We start from the raw sequence: 19,824 nt of genomic DNA, 5'->3' as shown, positions 1-19,824 counted from the left end.
CAGACCAGAGCCCCTCACCGCCGGCGGACGCCGTCAGCGCGTTTCCACCTCCCTCTCCAAGTAAATAAGCGCCGGTTGGCGAAGGGGGGCCGGCGGCGGTCCCGGCCTGCCGCGAGCGGGGCGAGAGCTCCTGCCAAACCCTGCCCTCGCCGGCCGAGCCCCCAGCCCTGTGGCCCCTCCAGCCCTGGCGAGGGGTCCCAGGTGGGCTCCGGCCCTGGCAGCCCCCCGGGGTGGGTGGCCGCCGGGCGGGCGGCGCTGGCCGGGTTAATATCTAATCTCTCGCTGTCCTGCTCGCCTCGCATGCCGGAATTAATGGAGCGAGCACCTCCCAGGTACCACCCGCGCCACCGGGTCGGGGGTTAACCCTCGCACCGGGAGTGGGCGACCGAGCCGGCTGTGGGACCCTGGCTGCGGGACCCCGGCTGCGGGACGGTGCCGCTGTGGGTCAGCCCCCACATCCTGGGGTGGGGGGGTCCGGACTCATTTCACCAACAGCGGGGGCAAACGCTGAGCTCCATCCCACCCCAGCGACTTGGGCAGGGGAGAAACCCGTGGGGCAGGGAGGGGGGCTGCATAGCCTGCCTGGGGCACCCCAAATCACCCGGGGGAGGGGGGCGGGGGTCCTGCTGAGCCCCTGCCCGCCTGAGGCAGCCCTGGGTGCTGTCCTGCCTGGTCTTTGGGGGATCAGAGGGGAGAAGCTGCTCTGTTTGGGAGGGGGGGGAACGGGAGGGGTGGGGGGCCAGGGGTGCCAGCTCCGCAGGGCGTCTGGTCCCTGCCCTTGGGTGGCAGCTGGGGACAGGCTGGCACAGCCCAGTCTCTCGCCCGGCGTCACACCAGCTTGGCACTGGGGTAACTGGGAGGGCAGCACTGGTGCTGGGTGCACTCAGTGCCGGGGGGGGTGTCATGAGCCCCCTCCCTCGCAGCCGGTGGGAGACGCTGCACCCTCGTGCTGGGCTGCAGCCGGGGTGACGGGGGCCACAGCCTTGCAGGGCGGCTCTCCCAGGGGGGTCACTGGTGTTACTGGGGGGAGAACGGGTGGGGGCTGGGGACAGCAGAGCCCAGAGCCGGGGTCTTACCAGGTGCCCAGGCCCCGTAGCTGGGGACGTGGGACCCCGGGGACACGGGACCCCAAGGACGCTCCCTCCCAGCACTCCCAGGGCAGGGACTGAGCAGAGGGACACCGAGCCCGGGGGTGCTGGTGCAGGGTGCCCCCGTCCCAGCCGCTCGCAGGAGCCGGACCCAGGCAGCATTTTGGTCTCAGCACAGCGGTTTATGGAGGAGAGGTGGTCCCGCCGCATGCCGGGTGAGCACCGGGACCCCCAGCCGAGCATCGCCCCGGCGGGCAGCGGTCCCAGCTCCGAGGGCTGTGCCAGGGAGCAGCTCCAGGGGCTTCAGGGCTGCGGGTGGGGAGCGGGCGCCGCCAGGCGGGGGGCCGTGGCGGAGGTGGGCCCGGAGCACCTCGCCCACCGCGCGGCGGAAGGTCCGGCTGACGAAGCAGTAGAGGAAGAAGTTGAGGGTGGTGTTGAGCATGGCCACCATGTTGGCAACGTCCAAGGCCAGGTGCACGCGCCAGTCCCTCTTGACCGAGGCCACGTAGAGGTGACAGATCATTACGATGGTCCGGGGAGCCCAGAGGATGATGAAGACGGTGGTGACGGCCAGGAGGAGGGCCATGGTCTTGCTCAGGCGGGGCCGGCCGCCCCCCGAGAGCCTTCGCCGCTTCAGCTTGAGGATGATGACGGAATTAGTGGCCAGGAAGATGCCGCACGGCAAGAAGTAGACAGTGACGCAGTGCACCCACTTGAGCACCCTGTCCAGGGCGGTGGGGGGGTCGGCGTCACGCCACGCGTCCAGCCACCAGTAGAAGGGGACGCCCGTGGCCAGCGCCGCGGCGAAGACGCCCGCGATGATCTTGTGGGTGCGCCGCGGGTGAGAGACAGCACGGTACCGCAGCGGGTGGCAGAGGGCCACGTAGCGGTCCACGGTCAGCAGGACGGTGACCCAGATGGAAGCGTGGTTGGCCGTGAACTCCAACACGTTGACGGTGTGAATGAAGGCACTGGGCACCGCCCGCGCCAGGATGGCTGTCTGCAGGATGAAGCCCACGAAGACGATGAAGACCTGGGTGAGGATGTCGGAGGCGGTCAGGGCCAGCAGGTACCAGTACGACGACTTCTTGGTCCTCGTGGCCAGGCGGGACAGGGCCACGGCGGTCAGGATGTTCACTGGAGGGAGCGGAGTGACGTGTGGCGGTGAGACCCTGGGGGTCACAGCCCCCCCCCGCAGCACCGGGACCCCGGGGGTGCCCAGGCGAGCGGCCCCAGGCCCCGGCGGGGAGCTATAAATATCACGCGGCGCTGGGGATTTGCCGAGCTGATTAATCCCTTCCGCGTGTCAGCCCAAGCAACGCAGATACCATCTGTCCCGGCTGCCGCGGCACCTGGCACCCGCGGACGGGCTCCGCAGCGGGCGCCGGCCCCGAGGCCGGGGGGAGCAGCTTGGCTGCCCCCCAACCCCTGAGGGTCCCCGTCCCCAAAACCCCAGGGGCTGGGACGGGAGCTGAGGCTCTGCCGGCAGCGCAGGGTGCACAGCTCAGCACCCCTCGCAGGGGCTTGGCACCTAGGTGGGTGCTGCCCCCCCCCGCGCTCCCAGGCAGCCCCCCCGCCCCAGCCCCCTCACCTGGCAGCCCCAGCCCCAGGAGCACGCTGTAATACACCACGGGGAAGATGCCGACCACGCACGGTGACCTCTCCGGCTCTGGCTGTGCCGCCTCGCTGGCCCACGCCGCCACCGTGCTGTTGGGCACCGGGACCATCGCCTTCCGCCACGGACGGGCTGCAGGGGGAGACAGGGAGAGTCGGGGGGGCTGGGGGCCGCAGTCGCACCGGGGCAGGGGTTCGGTGGGGACACGGCATGGGGGGCTCGGGGTGGGTTGGCTACCATGGGTGCTGTTGCCCCCAGGTCTGCCTGCGACGGCACGTTTCAGAGCTGCCCGTGGACGCTGCAGGACGTGGGAGGTGGGATCCAGCCCCCGCGAGGATGGCGGGGTGACGGGCCCCGACCCCGCAGTGGAGGGTGGCCCCGCTGCCGGAGGTGCCCCTTGTTTACCCCCCAGGCTCCGTTTATTGCCTGGGAGGAAACCACGTTACTGCGGAGTGTCCTTGGGTGGGTGCTGGGGGGTTGAGGCCCTGGGGGCCACCCGCCGGGACCCAGGGTGGCAGGGAGGATCTGGGGGTGCTGGAGGGGGGTCCCAGGGGTGCCAAGAGGGGGGGGTGTCCCAGCAGTGCCAAGGGGGCGATGTCCTTGCGGTGCCAAGGGGGGGTGCCAAGGGAGGGGGGTTCCCAGGGGTGCCAAGGGGGGTGGTGGTTCCCAGGGGTGCCAAGGGGGGGAGGTCCCGGGGGGGGTGGTTCCCAGGGGTGCCAAAGGGGGGGATCCCAGCGGTGCCAAAGGGGGGGGTGTCAAGGAGGGTAGTCCCAGGGGTGCCAAAGGGGGGGTGTTGCCGGGGGGGGTGTCCCAGGGGTGCCAAGGGAGGTGGAGGTGTCCCAGGGGTGCTAAGGGGGGTGCCAATGGGGGGGGGTGACAATGGGGGTGCCAAGGGGGGGGGGTTGGCCGTCTCCAGGCTGCCAGCCGGGTCCTGTGCCAGCTCCTCGGGCGGGCGGGCCCGCAGCCGGCAGCGGCCCTGCCCCCCGCCCTGCCCGCGCCCCGCGCCCGGATCGGGCCCACCCTGCGCCCGACCATTCATAAACTCGTGCGGCACCACCCCCTTCCCGAGCCCTGCGCTTCTATTGGCTAGAGGGGAACAGCCTTCACCCAATCAGAGAGGCGTCCTCTAAGAATGGGGAGGCCAAACCCTGAGCGCTGCGTTCTGATTGGTCAGAATCCCCCCAGCACCAAAAAATTAGCATCCCCCGAGGGGGACCGCGACCCCCGGGTCCTAGCGCCGGAGGAGGCTGCAGGGTGCAGGGCGGGGGGGGTGGTCCTGAGCCCGGGGGGTCCCTGGGCACCGCTGCGGCCCCAGTCCCACCACAGGGACCCCAAACTGGCCCAGTCCCACTCACTGCAGACCCCCGACGGCTCGCGGACCGTGGGGGTGGGGTCTACCCCTCGCCGGTGCTCCCGTTCCGCCCCCCCCAGTGATGAATCTGTCCCCCCCAGCAGTACCCGCGGTGGGGGGGTTCCCACCTCCCCCCTGGGTGCCCGGGGGGGGCTTTGGCCGCTGCGCCCCGCCGGGATGGAGCCAGAGACCCTGAGCCGAGCCCCGGGCTGGGGGGGGGGCGGTGGGGGGAGGGGGCTGCGCGGGGAGGGGGGGGGGGTGCCAATTAACAGCAAATTAGATCTGGCTAATCAGCAGCGGCAGGTCCAGCCCCTTCATGTCCCCCGGGAACGGGGGCATCGATCGCTGCGGCTGCGGGGACGCCTCAACCCTTCCCCGGCTGCTCTGCTGGGGTGGGGGGGTGGGGGGGTGGGTCCACTCCGGTCCCCGCTTTGCCCCCCTCACTCCCCCGCCCGGGGTCCCGCTCCCCAACCCCGCGGGAGATGGCTCTCACCTCGGTGAGATGGGTTCTCAGCCTGTCCCCACGCGTGTCCTTGTCCCCGCCGGTGTCCGTGCCCCGCCGGTGCCCGTGTCCCCACGCGTGTCCGTGCTCCGCCCGCACCCCGCAGCTCCCGCGGGGCGGGGGTAGCGCGGCGTGGGCAGAGCCGCGGGCTGGGCCGGCGGGGGGGGGACGACACACACGTCCCCGGTCCCTGCCAGCCCCGAGTGACCGCGACACGGCTCGTCCCCACCCAGCAGCATGAGGGGTGCGGGTCCGGGTGCGGGGGGACAGCCCGAGCCCCCCCGAGCCCCCCCGTTACACCCAAAGGCCGGTGTCACCGAGCCGGGGCGCGTTGCTCCTGCGCCTGGGACCCCCGGCTCCCCTCCTTTGGGTGCTGGACCCCCAGCTCCCCCCCAGTGTGGGGCACAGCCCGGGGCCGGGCGGAGGGGGCTGCAGGCGAGGGGGGTCTGCGGGCAAGGGGTGCTGGGGGGCGGCACCCCTTCCCCAGCCCCTGCCCTCCACAAGCAGGGAGCCAGGGGCCACGGCCGGGGATGCCGAGAAGGGGGTCCGCGTGCGCATGCACCCTCTGTCCCTGGTGGGCTTCGCTCCGTGGGTGCCCGGGCACCCACCGGCACAGCCCCAGCACGCGAAGGGCAGGGGGAAAGCCTGCCCGTGCCTCAGTTTCCCCAGCAGCACAGGGAGGAGCGGGGAGGGCGATGTCCCCTAACCCTTCTGGGGTCCCCTAGCCCCCCAGCTCCCAGCCCCCCCCCGCTGCCCCCCAGCCCGCCGGGCTGCCAGGAGCCGCCTGGCACGGGTCGCTATGGTGAGCCAGCCCTCCGCCGCCTCACTGCAATCACCGGGCTGGCACAGCTGCTCTCCCCGTCTCACCGGGGGCTGGCGGGGGGGTGCCCTGTCCCCTGGAGACCCCCAGCACCACGGCCCCCCGTGGCCCACAGCCCGTGTCACCCTGCCCCGCGGCCGGCTGCTGGTCCCTCGGGGGGGACACGAGGGTCCCAGGGCTGGCACCGTGCCGGCGGCTCCCGGCGAGCTGTTGCTCTGCAGGCGGGTGGTTAAATGAGGCATCAACCGGCTGCGTCGGACCGGGGGCCCTTTGTCCCCCCCAGCCTCGCCGCGACGCAGGAATGGCCGCCCGGGCCGGGCACTCGGCTGGCACCGCGCTTGTGGGGCTTCCCTGCCCCGTGGGGCCACAGAGCTCCAGCCCCACGCCGGGCACGGCGTCGCCGTGGGTCAGGGCCAGATGGGTGACCCCCACCCTCCGGGAGCTGCGGCAACATCTGCCCATGCTCAACATCTGGAGGCCCCCTCTAAGCCCAGGCACCCCGCTTGCCCCCCCCGGGCTGCAGCTGCACTGGGGGCTGGGGTTCCTCAGCCCCGCATCCTCCTCCTCCTCGCCAGCACGAAGCTGCTGATGCCAAGGGGCAGCTGGGCTGAGCACCCCCCGCTCGGCCGGAACCCCCACCCGGCACCCAGCCCCGCTCCACGCACCGACGGCCGCCTTCACCCCGCGAACCGCTCGCTCCCCGTCCCTCCCGCTGCGGGGTCCCGGCGCCGGCCATGGTACAGCGTCCCCCCGAGGGTCCTGGGGAGGGGATGCGGTGTGAAGCGGGCACCAGCCATGCCAGGCTGTCGCCCCGCTCGGCAGCGGCTGCGATGCCGGCGCCGGCACTGATCCCGTCAGCCCCCATGGATCCTCGATACCCGGGAACCGGCCAATGTCCCCCTGCGTGGCTCCGGCACTGCCGCGCGGTGAAGGTCACAGCGTCTCCCCGGCGGTGTCACTGGGAGGGGGGGGCCCAGGCGCTGCCCCCCGCAGCACCCAAGCTCCCGCTGCACCCCGAGGTGACCTTGCGCAGCGGTCCTGGGAGCCCAGGGAGCCGCGGGGTGTGTGGGGGGTCCTGCCTGGCACAGCAGCCCCCCGCCACCTTCACGGGGAGCCCGGGCGGTGGGTGAGGGGCTGCCGTGCCCGTGCGAGCCGGCTTGCCGCCATCAGCGGGGTCTGACCCCCCCGGCAGCGTCCCAGCTGGGGGTCCCGGTCCCGGCCCTGGCCCCGTGCCTGAGCCCCCCCACCCTGTGGCACCGGGGCTGTGAGGGGGGGACAAAGGCCACCCCGGCCCCATCGCGAAGCCCCCCAAGAGCCGTCGGGGTGGGCGAGGGGCCGGCGGAGGCTGGCGCAGGGCACCCACACGGCGCAGGCGGCCTCTTGGCTGCGCCGGCTGGGAAAAGGGCAGGCGGTTGCTGCCGGCAGCCCGGATGCCATGGCGATGGGCTGCTGCCGCCATGACTACCCGTGAGCCCGGGGGGAGCGGGGAGGCCATGCCGAGCTGTGCCCTGAATGCAAAGACCCCGCCGCCGCGGCGCGAAGGGCTGCGGGCACGCGTGGGGCTGCGGCACGGCATGGCAGTGGCAAACGGAGACGTCCCCGTGGCGTGCCGGGGGGTCACCGGGGCACCCCGTCACGCCAGCCCGGGGTGCGGGGCTGGGGTCCGGGGTCGGGGTGGGATGGAGGGGAGGCTGGCTGCGGTTCCCTTGGCAACGGCCGGTCCCAGTTTCCACCAATCGATGTGGCGGCGCGGGCTGGGAGGGCTCGTGGCCTACATAAGCGCCAGGCGGGCACCGCGCGCCCGCGCCGAGCCCCGGCAGATGCGCGTGCGAAGCCATGGCCGGGCTGACGGGCAACCGGCCCGTGGCCGCCCGCCGCTGGGGCTGCGCTGCCGCTGCCTTCCTCCTCCTCCTCCTCACCGTGCAAGCGGGTAAGGGTGGCGGTGGCGGGGGGAGGCGTGGAGGTGTCCCTGTGCCGGGGGTCCCGGTGCCCTCGCGGGTGTCCGGCGATGCCGGTGGGAAGCGGAGCTCGGCTCTCCAGCCGCCGTCGCGGCGCTGGGGGAGGGATGGATGCGGCTCCTGGACGCGCTGCGCCCCACGGCCATGCCCTGCGGTGCCTCGGAGGTGCCGGGGGCTGAGAGCCGGGCTGCGCTCGCCGCTGCCCGTGGAAGGCTCGGTGCCGTGGGCAGCGATGTCCGGCACCACGGGGCGAGGGGCTCCCGATCCCCCTCCCCATCCCCGCACAGCCGGGCTGAAGCCAGCACCGGGAAGCGTCACCCGCCAGCTCGCCGGCCGGCACGACGGGGTCTGAGGGAGACAGGGCCAAATTCCTGCTGTGGGAAGGATGCTGCGGGGAAGGGGGGGAGCATGCGAGGCGCGGGAGCGAGGAGGAGAGGGAGGAAGGCTCCCCATGACCCCAGGAGCACAGAGACCCTTGTCGGGGTGCCTGTCCCCACCGGGAGCCTGGCACTGCAGGGACAGGGACACGGGGGGATGGTCACCCCCGGTGCGTGCCCAAGCCAGGCCCAGGCTGGGCAGGAGGTGCCGGTTCCTGGCGGCAGGGACGGCACCGGGAGCAGTGCCGGGGCAGCCGGCGTCCCCAGGCTGCTCGGACCATGGGGACCCCGTCCCCAGGAGCACACCCAGTCCCCCACACCCAGGGGCTCTCCTGTGCCCCACGCGTCGATCCGGGATGTGGGGGGTTGGGGCAACGCCCGGGGCTCGCTCTGCCCGCGGCGAGGACGGCACTGGGGGTGGCAGACCGGGCTGCGAGCCAGTGCCGCCTGGCACAGGGCCATTTCCCAGCATGTCCCAGCCTGGGACATGGTGGTCTCACCCCTCCTGCCGCAGAAAAGCAGTTTTTTTGGCTCCCGAGGACACGGATGTCCCCACGTCCCCTCGCCCTCCCCACACCCCCTTGGCACCAGGCAGCCCTTCGGACGTGCGCAGAGCCAGGCTCCCCCAGCACCCCATACACCCCGCATCGCCCCAACACCCTGTGCCCGGTTCTCGGGGTGCAGGGCTGGGACGGTCCCGTCTCCCCGCAGCCCAGAAAGCCGACCTTAGCGGCGACGCCACGGCGGCCACCATCAACCACTCGCTGACGCTGCTGCAGCGGCTGCAGGAGCTGCTGCAGAACGGCAACGGCAGCGACTCGGTGCTGCGGGTGCGCACGGCCGCCTCCGACGAGGCCAAGGTCTTCCACACCCACCAGCTGCTGCTCAGCCTCCAGAGCGAGGTCTTCGAGAACCTCCTGCGCAACCAGAGCGTTGTCACCCTGCACGAGCCGCCCGAGACTGCTGCGCTCTTCGAGAAGTTCATCAGGTAGGGGGGGACCCCATGGGATGGGGACGTCAGGAGGGACACAGCTCCTGTGGGGACCCCAGGGGACGGGGACGTCGGGAGGGATGCAGCTCCTGTGGGGACCCCAGGGGACGGGGACGTCGGGAGGGATGCAACTCCTCTGGGGACCATGGGAACCCCATGGGATGGGGGCATCAGGAGGGATGCAGCTCCTCTGGGGACCGCAGGAACCCCATACGATGGGGACATCAAGAGGGACACAGCTTCGCTGGGGACCATGGGAACCCCAGGGGATGGGGACATAGGGAGGGACGCAGCTCCTCTGGGGACCACGGGAACCCCATGGGATGGGGACATAAGGAAGGATGCATCTCCTCTGGGGACCACAGGAACTCCATGGGATGGGGATGTCCCGAGGGACGCATCTCCTCTGGGGACAACGGGATTCCCACGGGATGGGGATATCAGGAGGGATGCAACTCCTCTGGGGACCACGGGAACCCCAGGGGATGGGGACATCGGGAGGCATGCAGCTCCTCTGGGGACCACGGGAACCCCACGGGATGGGGATGTCCAGAGGGACACAGCCAAGGAGGGGGAATGTTCCCTTGGGGACCACGGGGACGCCGTGGGTCGGAGATGCCTGGAGGGAAGCAGCTGAGGAGGGAGGATGCTCCCCTGCTGCCGGAGCCCGGGGCTGGGCAGTGGACTGGGGAGGGAACTGGGGGACACCAGCGTCACCGCCCCGCGCTCTGCCCCAGGTACCTGTACTGTGGGGGGGTCTCCATCCTGCTGCCCCAAGCCATCCCCATGCACCAGCTGGCCAGCAAGTACCGCGTCTGGGGGCTGCAGCGCGGCGTGGCCGACTACATGAAGACCCACCTGGCCAGCGAGTCGAGCCAGGGCCACGTGGTGGGCTGGTACCACTACGCCGTGCGCGTCGGCGACGCGGCGCTGCAGGAGAGCTGCCTCCAGTTCCTGGCGTGGAACCTCTCGGCCGTGCTGGGCAGCGCCGAGTGGGGCTCGGTGAGCGTGGAGCTGCTGCTGCTGCTGCTGGAGCGCTCCGACCTGGTGCTGCACAGCGAGCTGGAGCTCTACACCGCCGTGGAGGCTTGGCTGAGCCGCCGGCAGCCCGAGGGGCCCGTGGCCGAGCGGGTGCTGCGCGCCATCCGCTACCCCATGATCGCGCCCAGCCAGCTGTTCCGGCTGCAGGCGCAGTCGGCGGTGCTGGCGCGGCACTACGGCGCGGTGCGGGACCTGCTCTTCCAGGCTTTCCAGTTCCACGCCGCTTCCCCGCTCCATTTCGCCAAGTATTTCGACGTCAACTGCAGCATGTTCCTGCCCCGCAACTACCTCGCGCCCAGCTGGGGTTCCCAGTGGGTCATCAACAACCCGGCGCGGGACGACCGCAGCACCAGCTTCCAGACGCAGCTGGGTCCCAGCAGCCACGATGCCGGTAAGCGGGTGACCTGGAACGTCCTCTTCTCGCCGCGCTGGCTGCCCGTCAGCCTGCGCCCCGTCTACTCGGACTCAGCCGCGGGCGCCGTCCAGCCGGCGCGTCTCGAGGACGGTCGCCCTCGGCTCGTCATCACCCCGGCCATGAGCAGCCCAGACTTCGCGGGCGTCAGCTTCCAGAAGACGGTGCTGGTGGGCGTGCGGCAGCAGGGCCGCGTCCTGGTGAAGCACGCCTACAGCTTCCACCAGAGCTCGGACGAGGCGGCCGACTTCCTCGCCCACGCCGACCTCCAGAAGCGCACCTCCGAGTACCTCATCGACAACTCCCTGCACCTCCACATCATCATCAAACCCGTCTACCACTCCCTCATCAAGGCGAAGAAGTAACGAGGCAGAGCCGGGTCCCGCAGCCGGACTGGCCCCAGCCCCACTGGGAGGGGGGGGTTGCACTTCGTCCTTCTGCTCCTAGGTAGATGGAGGTCCCCGTGCCGGGGGGACCTGCCACGACCCCTCCCCGATTGTCCCCCTGCCACGTCCCATCCCCATCCCTGTCCCTGGGTGCCTGAGGGGAGCTGGGGACGGGGGATGCTGGGAGACCTCCAGCCCCGTGCAGGTGGTGGAGGGGGTGAAATGGGCAGCCCAGGGCCGCGGGCACGTCCTGGGCTCACCAACCCCAATGGGTGAAGGGACGGGGACAGCCCGGCCCTCCTGCCATGCCACCCCACTGGGGTCCCCCTGCGCTGGGCAGCGAGGCCGTGGCTCGGGGTACCCCGGCAGCAGCACCCCAGGGCTCGGCAGCGAGCTGGGTGCATGCCCAGGCTGGGGCGGGTGGTCCGGCTGTGTCCCCTGGCGGAGGAGGCTCGGGGAGCACCGTCCCCGCTCACGGCCGGCTGCTGCCCCGTCCCTGTGCGGGCACCCCCCACTCCTCCCTAATAAAAGCAGAAAACGAGTGTGGGGAGCACGGGGGCATCTTTGGGGGGGGTCCCTTTCCCCTTGCCCTTCCCCAGGTGGTGGCTGAGCCCCAGGCAGGGGGCTGAGCCCCTCTGCCCTCCCGGGGGGCTGTGGGCCTGGGTGCCCCCCGGCCTGGGCTGGGAGGCTCTGTGGTGGCCTTGTCTCCTCGTCCCGATCTCCCGGGGACATCGAACCATGCCCAGCATGGCAGCGCGGCTGGTGTTGTGCGTGGCTCCAGCTCCATGCCTGCTCCTGGCTGCACCCGTGGCACGGTCGGGTGCTGCGAGCTGGGCAGTGACACGCCTGTCCTGCCCAGGGCACAGCCACGGCATGGCGCCGGGAGATGCCCCTCCACCTCTGGCTGCTGGTACAATTAGAGCTGGCCCTTAACGAAGCACTCGGCCGAGCTGTAAGGCTGGTGCCCGGCTCCCTTCCCACGGCTGGGGATGACTCCGTTCCCCCAGGAGCTGGATGTGCTGGGACACGGCCACGTCCAGCCTGGGGATGCATGAGGAGGAGTGTGGGCAGCAGGGCGAGGGAGGTTTTCCTTCCCCTCTGCTCTGCCCTGGGGAGGCCCCATCTGCAGTGCTGGGTCCAGTGCTGGGCTCCCCAGTTCAAGAAAGATGAGGAGCTACTGGAGAGAGCCCAGCGCAGGGCTACGAGGATGAGGAGGGGACTGGAGCATCTCTCCTACGAGGAGAGGCTGAGGGAGCTGGGCTTGTTCAGCCTGGAGAAGAGAAGGCTGAGAGGGGACCTGAGAAATGCCTCTAAATATCTGCAGGGTGGGGGTCAGGGGGATGGGGCCAGGCTCTTTCCAGTGGTGCCCAGCGACAGGACAAGGGGCAACGGGCACAAACTGAAGCCAAGGAAGCTCCAGCTGAACCCGAGGAAGAACTTCTTCCCTCTGAGGGTAACGGAGCCCTGGCCCAGGCTGCCCAGGGAGGCTGTGGAGTCTCCTTCTCTGGAGATATTCCAGCCCCGCCTGGACGCGGTGCTGTGCAGCCTGCTGTGGGTGACCCTGCTTGGGCAGGGGGTTGGGCTGGGTGACCCACAGAGGGCCCTGCCAACCCCTGCTGTGCTGGGATTCTGTGACCACGAGCCCTGTCCCCCCAGTCCCACCTCAGCAGGGGACCCGCTGTCCCCCTCTGTCCCCACTGCCCGGACAGGACCCGCTCCGGCAGGACGGCTCAGCAGCCCCCGTGCCCCAGCCCAAGCGGAGCCCGGGGAAGGGTCCAGCCAGACCCCCCAGCCCCGGCGAGCGCAACGGGCTGCTCGTTAATACCCGACGGGCGGTAAGCAGGCAGGGCAGCTGCTGGGCCGCACCAGCCGGGCCGTGTTTACCCGGCGCTGATAACCCCGGCGCAGGCGCGGCGGGCTGCTCTCGCAGGGACAGCAGCAGGCTGGGGCGCGGGGCTTCGCTCAGCACCCTGCTGCCGCTGGGAAGGGGCACGGTGCCGTGCTGGGACCCCGCTGCCGCCATGAGCTGCCCCGCTCTGCCCCGTGCCCTGGGCTGGGCACGCACCGAGGGACACCCTGCTGCCACGGGCTGGCGTTGACCCATGGCTTGGCCCGAGGGGGGGAGATGAAGAGCGAGAGGACGCGTCTTTCCCACCCTCCGCTCAACCCCGCTGTGACACAGCAGGGAGCGCGGCGCGGGAAGCTCCCGTTTATTCACACACACGCAAAAAAAATGAAAAACAACCAAAGCAAAAGTGCAAAGGGCCAGGGAGCATCCATGAGCAATGCCAGCGTTTCTGGGCGACCCACCACCGGTCCCGTCTCAGCTACGGCTCCTGCAAAGGGAGCAGGCACGGGGTCGGGGAGCTGCACAGGACCCCCTGCTCGCCTGCCATGGAGTCAGAGACCCCACGGGCTCTGCCCGGCTCGGGGACAGCAGCCTTGTCCCCACACAAGCCCCGGAGCGGCAAGCCCAGCGAGGAGTGGGGAGGCAACGCGAAGCCGGAGTCCGCTGACCTTGGCAGCAACCTCCTCCTCCTCGTCCTTTGGCTGCTGGCTCTCGTCCCCCTGTGCCGCCGCCTTCTCTCCTGCACCGTCCTTGACCTAAAGGCAGAGGCTGACCCCGTCTCCTCCTCTTGGCCGGGAGCCCCTGCGGCGGGTGCCGTGCTATGCCGTCCCCGGTACCTTGCCATGCGGGTGCTGGGTCTCCGCCTGCGCCCTCCTCCGCAGCTCCGCTTCGATGACCTCGAAGAACTCCCTGCGGGCACGGTCGAGCACCTCCTGGGGACTCTCCACCGGCCACTCCTCCACCTCCGTCTCCAGGCCTTCTGACCTGGCACGCTCCTTCAGCCGCATTTCCCGGTGCCGGGCCTCCAGGATCTTCTCCCGCTTCGTCTCCCGCTCAAACATCTAAGGGCAGGGGGGTGCTGAGGGGTGCGGGGCGAGCAGGGGACCCCGCGGGACAGCGTGCCCCGCGCAGGGACAGCGACATGCCGGCGGCGCCGAGGGCTTCGCCGCAACCTGGCAGAGTGGCTCGTGGCCTGAAGCACACGTACGGCGGTGGCCAAGGTCTTCTCGTTCCTCTGGAGGGTGCAGAGCCCGGAGGAGATTTCCAGCAGGGTGACGGTGCCCAGCTTTGAGCCGCAGCCGAGGATGCGCCCGTTGTCCTGCAGGCGCAGGCTGGCGAGGGGCTCGTCGCAGACCTGGCGAGGGGGGAACGGCGCTGGCACTCGGCCCCGATGTGCTGCCCCACTGGGAAGTTGGGCAGGGCGAGCTGACGGAGGCGAAGCCACCTGGTTGCCCACACCACCAGCCTACGGGTGAATTTTCAGGCACGCTGGGCTCCGGGAAGAGCTCAGGGCTGCTGCTGGACGGAGATTATCCCCAGCAGGATGGGACCCCGTGCCCCCTGGCCGGTCTGCCAGGCCCTGCTGCCGGTGCCGGCCGGGGGCAGCCCCTGCTCCCCACCCTGGGCAGGGGTCCTGAGCTGCTGGGAGCCAACCTTCAGGCTGAGGGAGGGGTCGTTCTGCTTGAAGAGGAAGTCCCAAACGTCCAGGGTCCCGTCCGACCTGGTGGTGAAGAAGACGGCCGGCCTCACGCTGCTCCAGCAGCCATCCGTCAGGTAGGTGAGGTGGTACCTGCCAGCAGACTCGATGCAGCGGGGATGGGCTCGTGCCCTCCATCCCCCGGCCCAGGCACCCTCTGATGCCACGCTGGCACTGCTCTGCCTTGGGGACCGTCCCACCGCCCCGCGCCCGACCCGAGCAGACCAAGCCCTGCTGATCCTCCGCCCCGAAGATGCTCCTCCACAGAGAAGGAAGATTTTCCGCAGGGCAAACACGCCGCGACACCTACTTGGTCCACATAATTGATGATTCCTTGATCTCCTCCGACCAGATCCGAGCAGTCCAGTCGCCGACCGTCAGGAAGATTTTGGGGCAGAAAGGGTTCCTGGCCAGCGCATAGACAGGTCCGTGGTGGCCACTATAGGTGCTGGTGATTTTGTCGGCGGGCGTCTTGGCCTTGCGGTTGCAGGCGATGACGATGCCCTGCTCTGTGCCCACCATGAACTTGGTGGGCTGAGGGGGGGAGCGGAGGGAGCAGCTGTCAGCGGGACCCCAAGGTGCAGGGGGGCAGCCCGGGGAGAACGGAGCCCTGGGACCCGCTGTGAGCCGGGGGATTTAGAGACCAAAATGCCAGCCAGACCCCATGTTTTGGGAGCACGTCAGCTCCGAATTACAGAATCACAGAATCAGAGAATGTTTGGGGTTGGCAGGGCCCTCTGTGGGTCACCCAGCCCAACCCCCTGCCCAAGCAGGGTCACCCAGAGCAGGCTGCACAGCACCGTGGCCAGGCGGGGCTGGAATATCTCCAGAGAAGGAGACTCCACAGCCTCCCTGGGCAGCCTGGGCCAGGGCTCCGTCACCCTCAGAGGGAAGAAGTTCTTCCTCGGGTTCAGCTGGAGCTTCCTTGGCTTCAGTTTGTGCCCGTTGCCCCTTGTCCTGTCGCTGGGCACCACTGGAAAGAGTCTGGCCCCGTCCTCCTGACCCCCACCCTGCAGATATTTAGAGGCATTTCTAAGGTCCCCTCTCAGCCTTCTCTTCTCCAGGCTGAACAAGCCCAGCTCCCTCAGCCTCTCCTCGTAGGAGAGATGCTCCAGTCCCCTCCTCATCCTCGTAGCCCTGCGCTGGACTCTCTCCAGTAGCTCCTCATCTTTCTTGAACTGGGGAGCCCAGCACTGGACACAGCACTGCAGATGGGGCCTCCCCAGGGCAGAGCAGAGGGGGAGGAGAACCTCCCTCGCCCTGCTGCCCACACTCCTCCTCATGCACCCCAGGATCCCATTGGCCTTCTTGGAACCCAGGGCACGCTGCTGGCTCATGGTCAACTTGTCATCCACCAGGACACCCAGGTCCCTCTCTGCAGAGCTGCTCTCCAGCAGGTCAGCCCCAGCCTGTACTGGTGCCTGGGGTTGTTCCTCCCCAGGTGCAGGACCCTGCCCTTGCCCTTGTTGAACCTCACCAGGTTCTTAACGATGGGTGAGGACACGCTGCAAGCTGCTGCGCGGTGCTCTGGGTCACCTCAGGCAGCAGACGCTCGTGCCGTGCCCCAGTTGCCCTGCCCGCGGGGGTGAGTGGGCACTGCCCGCCCGGTTTGGCTCTCACCCCTGCCCAGCTCAGTGCAGGGGCTGTGGGCAGGTAGGGTGGTCCCGATGGTGGGACAGGGAGGCTCACCATGGTGGGCTCAAACTCCAGCGCGATGGCACCCAGAGCGTTCTCCAGCAGCCCCTTCCGGGTGATGTCCAAGACCAGCGTCTCGGTGGGCTCGGACAGCTTGCGGATGTCCCACCACAGGACCTGCGCGGGGAGAAGCAGCGGGAGGGGGCTGCGGGGTGGGGGCTGCCCCCGGCTCGGCCAGAGGTGCTGGAGCCCGGTGTCCTGGAGCCAGGCACCTGCCCCGTGCCAGCCCAGCTCCCTTCCCTGCCCTTTACCTGCCCGTCGGTTGAGGCCGAGAAGCACTCGGTGCCCGTTTTGGACTGCAGCCAGACGGCTCCGTACACGGGGTCCCTGTGGCTGACCTCCACGGTGGACACGTCCACGGGCAGCCCCCCTTTCCTGGTGTCCCAGTAAGCTGGGAAGGAAAAAGAGCTGTCAAGATCAGTCACCCACTCCCTTGCCCCCATCAGCTCCAAAGAGCGGCTCTTACGCCCAGTGCTGCTAAAAACCAGCCTATGTGACCTGACCCCGGCCGGGCCCCTCTCCTGCGTGCCCGACGGGCGCCGGCTGACGAAGGCAGGTCCCCCGCAGACGGCAGCAGCCGTCCTTTCCCAGCTCTGCCCCCGACACGCGGCAGACGGCAAGCCCCAGCGCACGTTCAGCAAAGGTTAGGCAGCCGGGCCGCGGTGGCACCGAGCCGCACGCGCTCCCTCTTGCTCGGTTCTAATTAAGCAATTGGATGTGACGGAGTGCGCTCGGCTGGGCCCGTGCCACGCGCCCGGGGAGCGCTGCGAAGGCCAGGGGAGATCCCCCCCTCCACTGCCTGCGGAGCGTGCAGCCACGGCCCCAGAACACACGCCCTGTCAGATCTGATTGCTGCTGCAAATGGCAAGGAAAACATCAAAATGAGAGCAATTAAATCCAAGGGCTCGCGTGGCCAAGTAAATAGCAGAGCCATAAATGAAGCTGGCAAAGCAGGGCCCTTTCCCAAGCACTGGAGACAGCAGCACGAGAACAATTCAGTTCATGAAATGACGGCAACGCTCCCGGGCTGTTGCCACGCAAAGGCACGAGGCCGTGGGCGAGGCGGGAGCGTGGCACGCGTGCTGCTCAGCCATCGTATCCGGGAATCCCTGCCAGGCCCTCACTGCGGCCGCAGCCGCCTCCCTGCCTCGAGCGCCTGCGAAGGGCTCGGGGCGCGGGACCATCCCCTCCCTGGGTACCCGCTCCGGTGAGCGCACGCCCGTCGTCCGCAGGCCGAGCCCCGGGGCTTCGGGCCGTGCTCGGGATATTCCCAGCCGCAGCACTAACGACGCCGCGTCCTTTGTGAGTTCCTCTGCGCTGGGACCAGGCTCTTGCCAAATTAAAACGAAGCCTCGTTAGAGTGTCCTCACACCCATTCCTTACCCATCTGCCCGTTGTAGCACCCTCCCACCAGGACGTGCGAGTCTTTGGGGTTGTACTCCAGGCTCACGAGAGGGGATGATGGCTTGAGAACGAGCTCCGGCTTGTTGGGGTTTTCTGCCAAGAAGGGATGAGTAAAGAGCAGAGTGCCAAGGCAGAGGGCGAGCACCCCCCCCGGTCTCTAAACCAGCCTCCTGGCACCGCACCCTGCTCCCCTACACCTGGCTCCTAGTGCCTGCCCAGCCATGCTGGGTGCGGAGAAGCCGGTGAGCTGGCCGTGACGCCAGGATGCCTCACCCTAGCCTGGGGAGGGAGCTGACCTGTCCTCGCCCGCAGCCTGGGGACAGACCCCTGCTACCCCACCTCTCACTATCCCAACCCCACTTCGTTGTGTTTTCCACTCCAAAATACAACGGGTCCGAGAGAGTTTTGACGGAACAGGGCAATTCGCAGCCTGGGCTTGTGCTGCCTCTTTCTCAGTCAAGCACAAGGCAACCACACAAACACAACCACCACGCCGAGGAGCGTGGCTCGGCTGCCTGCTGCGGTCACAGGCGCTCAGCTCATGAAGTCACGTAGTGGGGTTTTAGTGGTTATTTTCCACCTGTTGGCCAGCTTTCAGGTCCCATTTCTCCCCTTTTCTGCATTGATTTGTGGGCAAAGCAGGAACCGAGCCCCTGTTTGCCCCCTCCGGAGCGCCGCGAGGCTTCATTACGCTCTTTGAAGACACAAAGTGCTTCCGCAGCGGCAGCATTACCGGCCGGTGAGCTTTCCCTTCCCCTTACCGAGATCCCAGATGTATGAGTCAAAGCTCATGTCTTTCACGTTGCGCTGGAACTCCAGGCTGGAATAAGCCACTGCCAGTTTCTTGCATGTGTCGGGGTGCCAGGAGAGACGCGTGGCTGTCCTCTTGGTTACATTTGGATCCCTTTTGGATAACAAGACATCAAAGAAAGACGTGAGCTTGCTAACAGCCTTGTCACGCCCTGGGATGAGTGTCTCCCAAAGGAGGCGGTGGGAATCGCAATTAAAACAAGCTGAGCCCTCAAGCACCAAGTGCAGGAAGTGATTCTCCTGGGGGCTGGGCAGGGGGAGAAGAGCTGATGATTTAATAAAGTGTTTCCAGTTACACGTTTCTAAGAATCCAATTACCTTACTGGATCTGACTTCTAGAAATGACCCACCAGCCCCTGACATTTGAAAATCATCTTTGAGGCACCGAAAAAAATAAAAGCCATCCTGTCTAAAGCACCTTAGAAGCTGCTCAGAGCTACTGGACTGTGGTACCGGTCTCCACAGCGCCTGGGCAGGGAGGGGAGGAGCAGGTGGCGTTACGGAGCAGGGGGCTGCAGCAGCTCTCGCTGACCACAAACTGACCCAGTGCCAGCCTAAAGCCACCAGTGGTTCCTCCTCCTCTGTCTCCCACGGCAGCTGAAGACGCCGCAGCCCGCTGCGGATCTGGAGAGCTGCGTGAGCCCAGCCGGCTGCGCTACCTGAGGACATTGATGACTTTTGCGGAGGGGGGCTCGTCTTCCACGTCTGCCGTCTCCTCCTCGGTGAAGTACTCCTCGTAGATGTCGATGGCGTTGTTCTGCTTGACGCAGTGCTCCATCAGCTGCAGGGAAAATGCAGGCAGCGTGTCCGGGAGCTGCCCTGGTGAGGGGGCCGGCTGCCGAGGGGGCTCTGGGAGCGGGAGGGGGCACGGGCAGGGCCTCACAGTGCCAAGGTGCGTGATGGTGTTGATGTAGTTTTCATCCTTCTCCACTTTCTTCCGGAAGCGGATGGTTTGTTCCACCTCCTGCGGGTTGACGTCTTTGGGCCAGCCGCCCTCCACGTGGTTGACGCCACGGGATTCCACCTCCACCCGCTCGGTGTTGACCTGGAGGGTGGCACAGGGAGAGCAGGGTGAGAGACGGAGCCAAATGGGCGCAAATCACCCCTTGGCCCCTGGCGGAGCAGAGCCCCGGGCAGGCCCCGGCGGCCGCCCTCACCTCGTGCTCCGACATGTCGCTGGCGTGCTGGACGCAGCTGTCCACCGGGTTCCGCAGGATGAAGCCGCCAGCCATGGCGGGGTCAGGCGGGATGTCCACGGTCACCTTGGCCGGCCGGTCGGAGAAGTTGCACGGCCGGCCGAAGTCGCTGCGCTTCCGCGTGTACACGTAGGTGATCTCCATGGCGGCCATGCGAGGGGGAGGCAGGCACCGCTTCCTCCCCTAGCCCCGGGGGGCTCAGCCGTGTGGGGACCTCCCGTTGTCCTCCTCTTGGGGACCCAGGCAGCCCGGTACGGCCCGGTACGGCCCGGTACGGCCTGGTGCAGCCTGGTGCGGCCTGGTCAGGGCCCGTGAGGCCCGGTACGGCCCGGTGCGGCCTGGCCTCCCCCAGCGCCGCCGTACCGGGAGCCACGGGCAAGGCCGCGTCTGCCGTTGCCTGGCAAAGCCGGAGGGCGATCACGTGGCGGCGTCCGCCATGTTGGGAAGGGCACATGGCGGCGGTGTCACGTGACGGCCGCCGCTCGCCGCCATGTTGGGAGGGCAAAGCCTGGCTAATGGGGGGGGGGGCTGCAATTAGCACGGCGTTACCGGGGGCTGCAAAGCCAGCGCCGTGTGTGGGGACCGGGCCGTGGCCGGGCCCCTCCATCCCGATGGCGGGGCCTCCCTCTCTGC

General features: G+C 68.8%; 3 protein-coding genes across 3 annotated transcripts; 1 reads left to right on the top strand and 2 right to left on the bottom strand.

Annotated features, from left to right (window-relative positions):
• Window positions 1–901: 901 nt before the first annotated feature.
• On the bottom strand, window positions 902–15,860 carry GPR142 (G protein-coupled receptor 142). Its single transcript, XM_075440719.1, has 4 exons — window positions 15,776–15,860; window positions 2,680–2,835; window positions 1,312–2,225; window positions 902–1,042 (listed from the first exon to the last, which is right to left on the bottom strand). Exons 2-4 carry the CDS (start codon window positions 2,813–2,815, stop codon window positions 902–904), a joined length of 1,191 nt encoding a protein of 396 aa, XP_075296834.1. The 5' UTR covers window positions 2,816–2,835; window positions 15,776–15,860.
• BTBD17 (BTB domain containing 17) lies at window positions 7,185–11,071 on the top strand. Its single transcript, XM_075441095.1, has 3 exons — window positions 7,185–7,306; window positions 8,423–8,699; window positions 9,440–11,071. Exons 1-3 carry the CDS (start codon window positions 7,213–7,215, stop codon window positions 10,518–10,520), a joined length of 1,452 nt encoding a protein of 483 aa, XP_075297210.1. The 5' UTR covers window positions 7,185–7,212; the 3' UTR covers window positions 10,521–11,071.
• Window positions 12,751–19,559, bottom strand: DNAI2 (dynein axonemal intermediate chain 2). Its single transcript, XM_075441094.1, has 13 exons — window positions 19,153–19,559; window positions 18,879–19,040; window positions 18,655–18,776; window positions 17,947–18,089; window positions 17,165–17,278; window positions 16,033–16,172; window positions 15,776–15,898; window positions 14,397–14,620; window positions 14,044–14,179; window positions 13,598–13,744; window positions 13,227–13,451; window positions 13,059–13,145; window positions 12,751–12,877 (listed from the first exon to the last, which is right to left on the bottom strand). The coding sequence occupies exons 1-13, from the start codon at window positions 19,342–19,344 to the stop codon at window positions 12,869–12,871; spliced, it is 1,824 nt and encodes a 607-aa protein (XP_075297209.1). The 5' UTR covers window positions 19,345–19,559; the 3' UTR covers window positions 12,751–12,868.
• Between the last annotated feature and the right edge of the window lie 265 nt (window positions 19,560–19,824).

Source organism: Opisthocomus hoazin, chromosome 21, assembly GCF_030867145.1.
Source record: "Opisthocomus hoazin isolate bOpiHoa1 chromosome 21, bOpiHoa1.hap1, whole genome shotgun sequence".
NCBI lineage: Eukaryota > Metazoa > Chordata > Aves > Opisthocomiformes > Opisthocomidae > Opisthocomus > Opisthocomus hoazin.
This window is presented reverse-complemented; position numbering and strand designations above follow the sequence as displayed.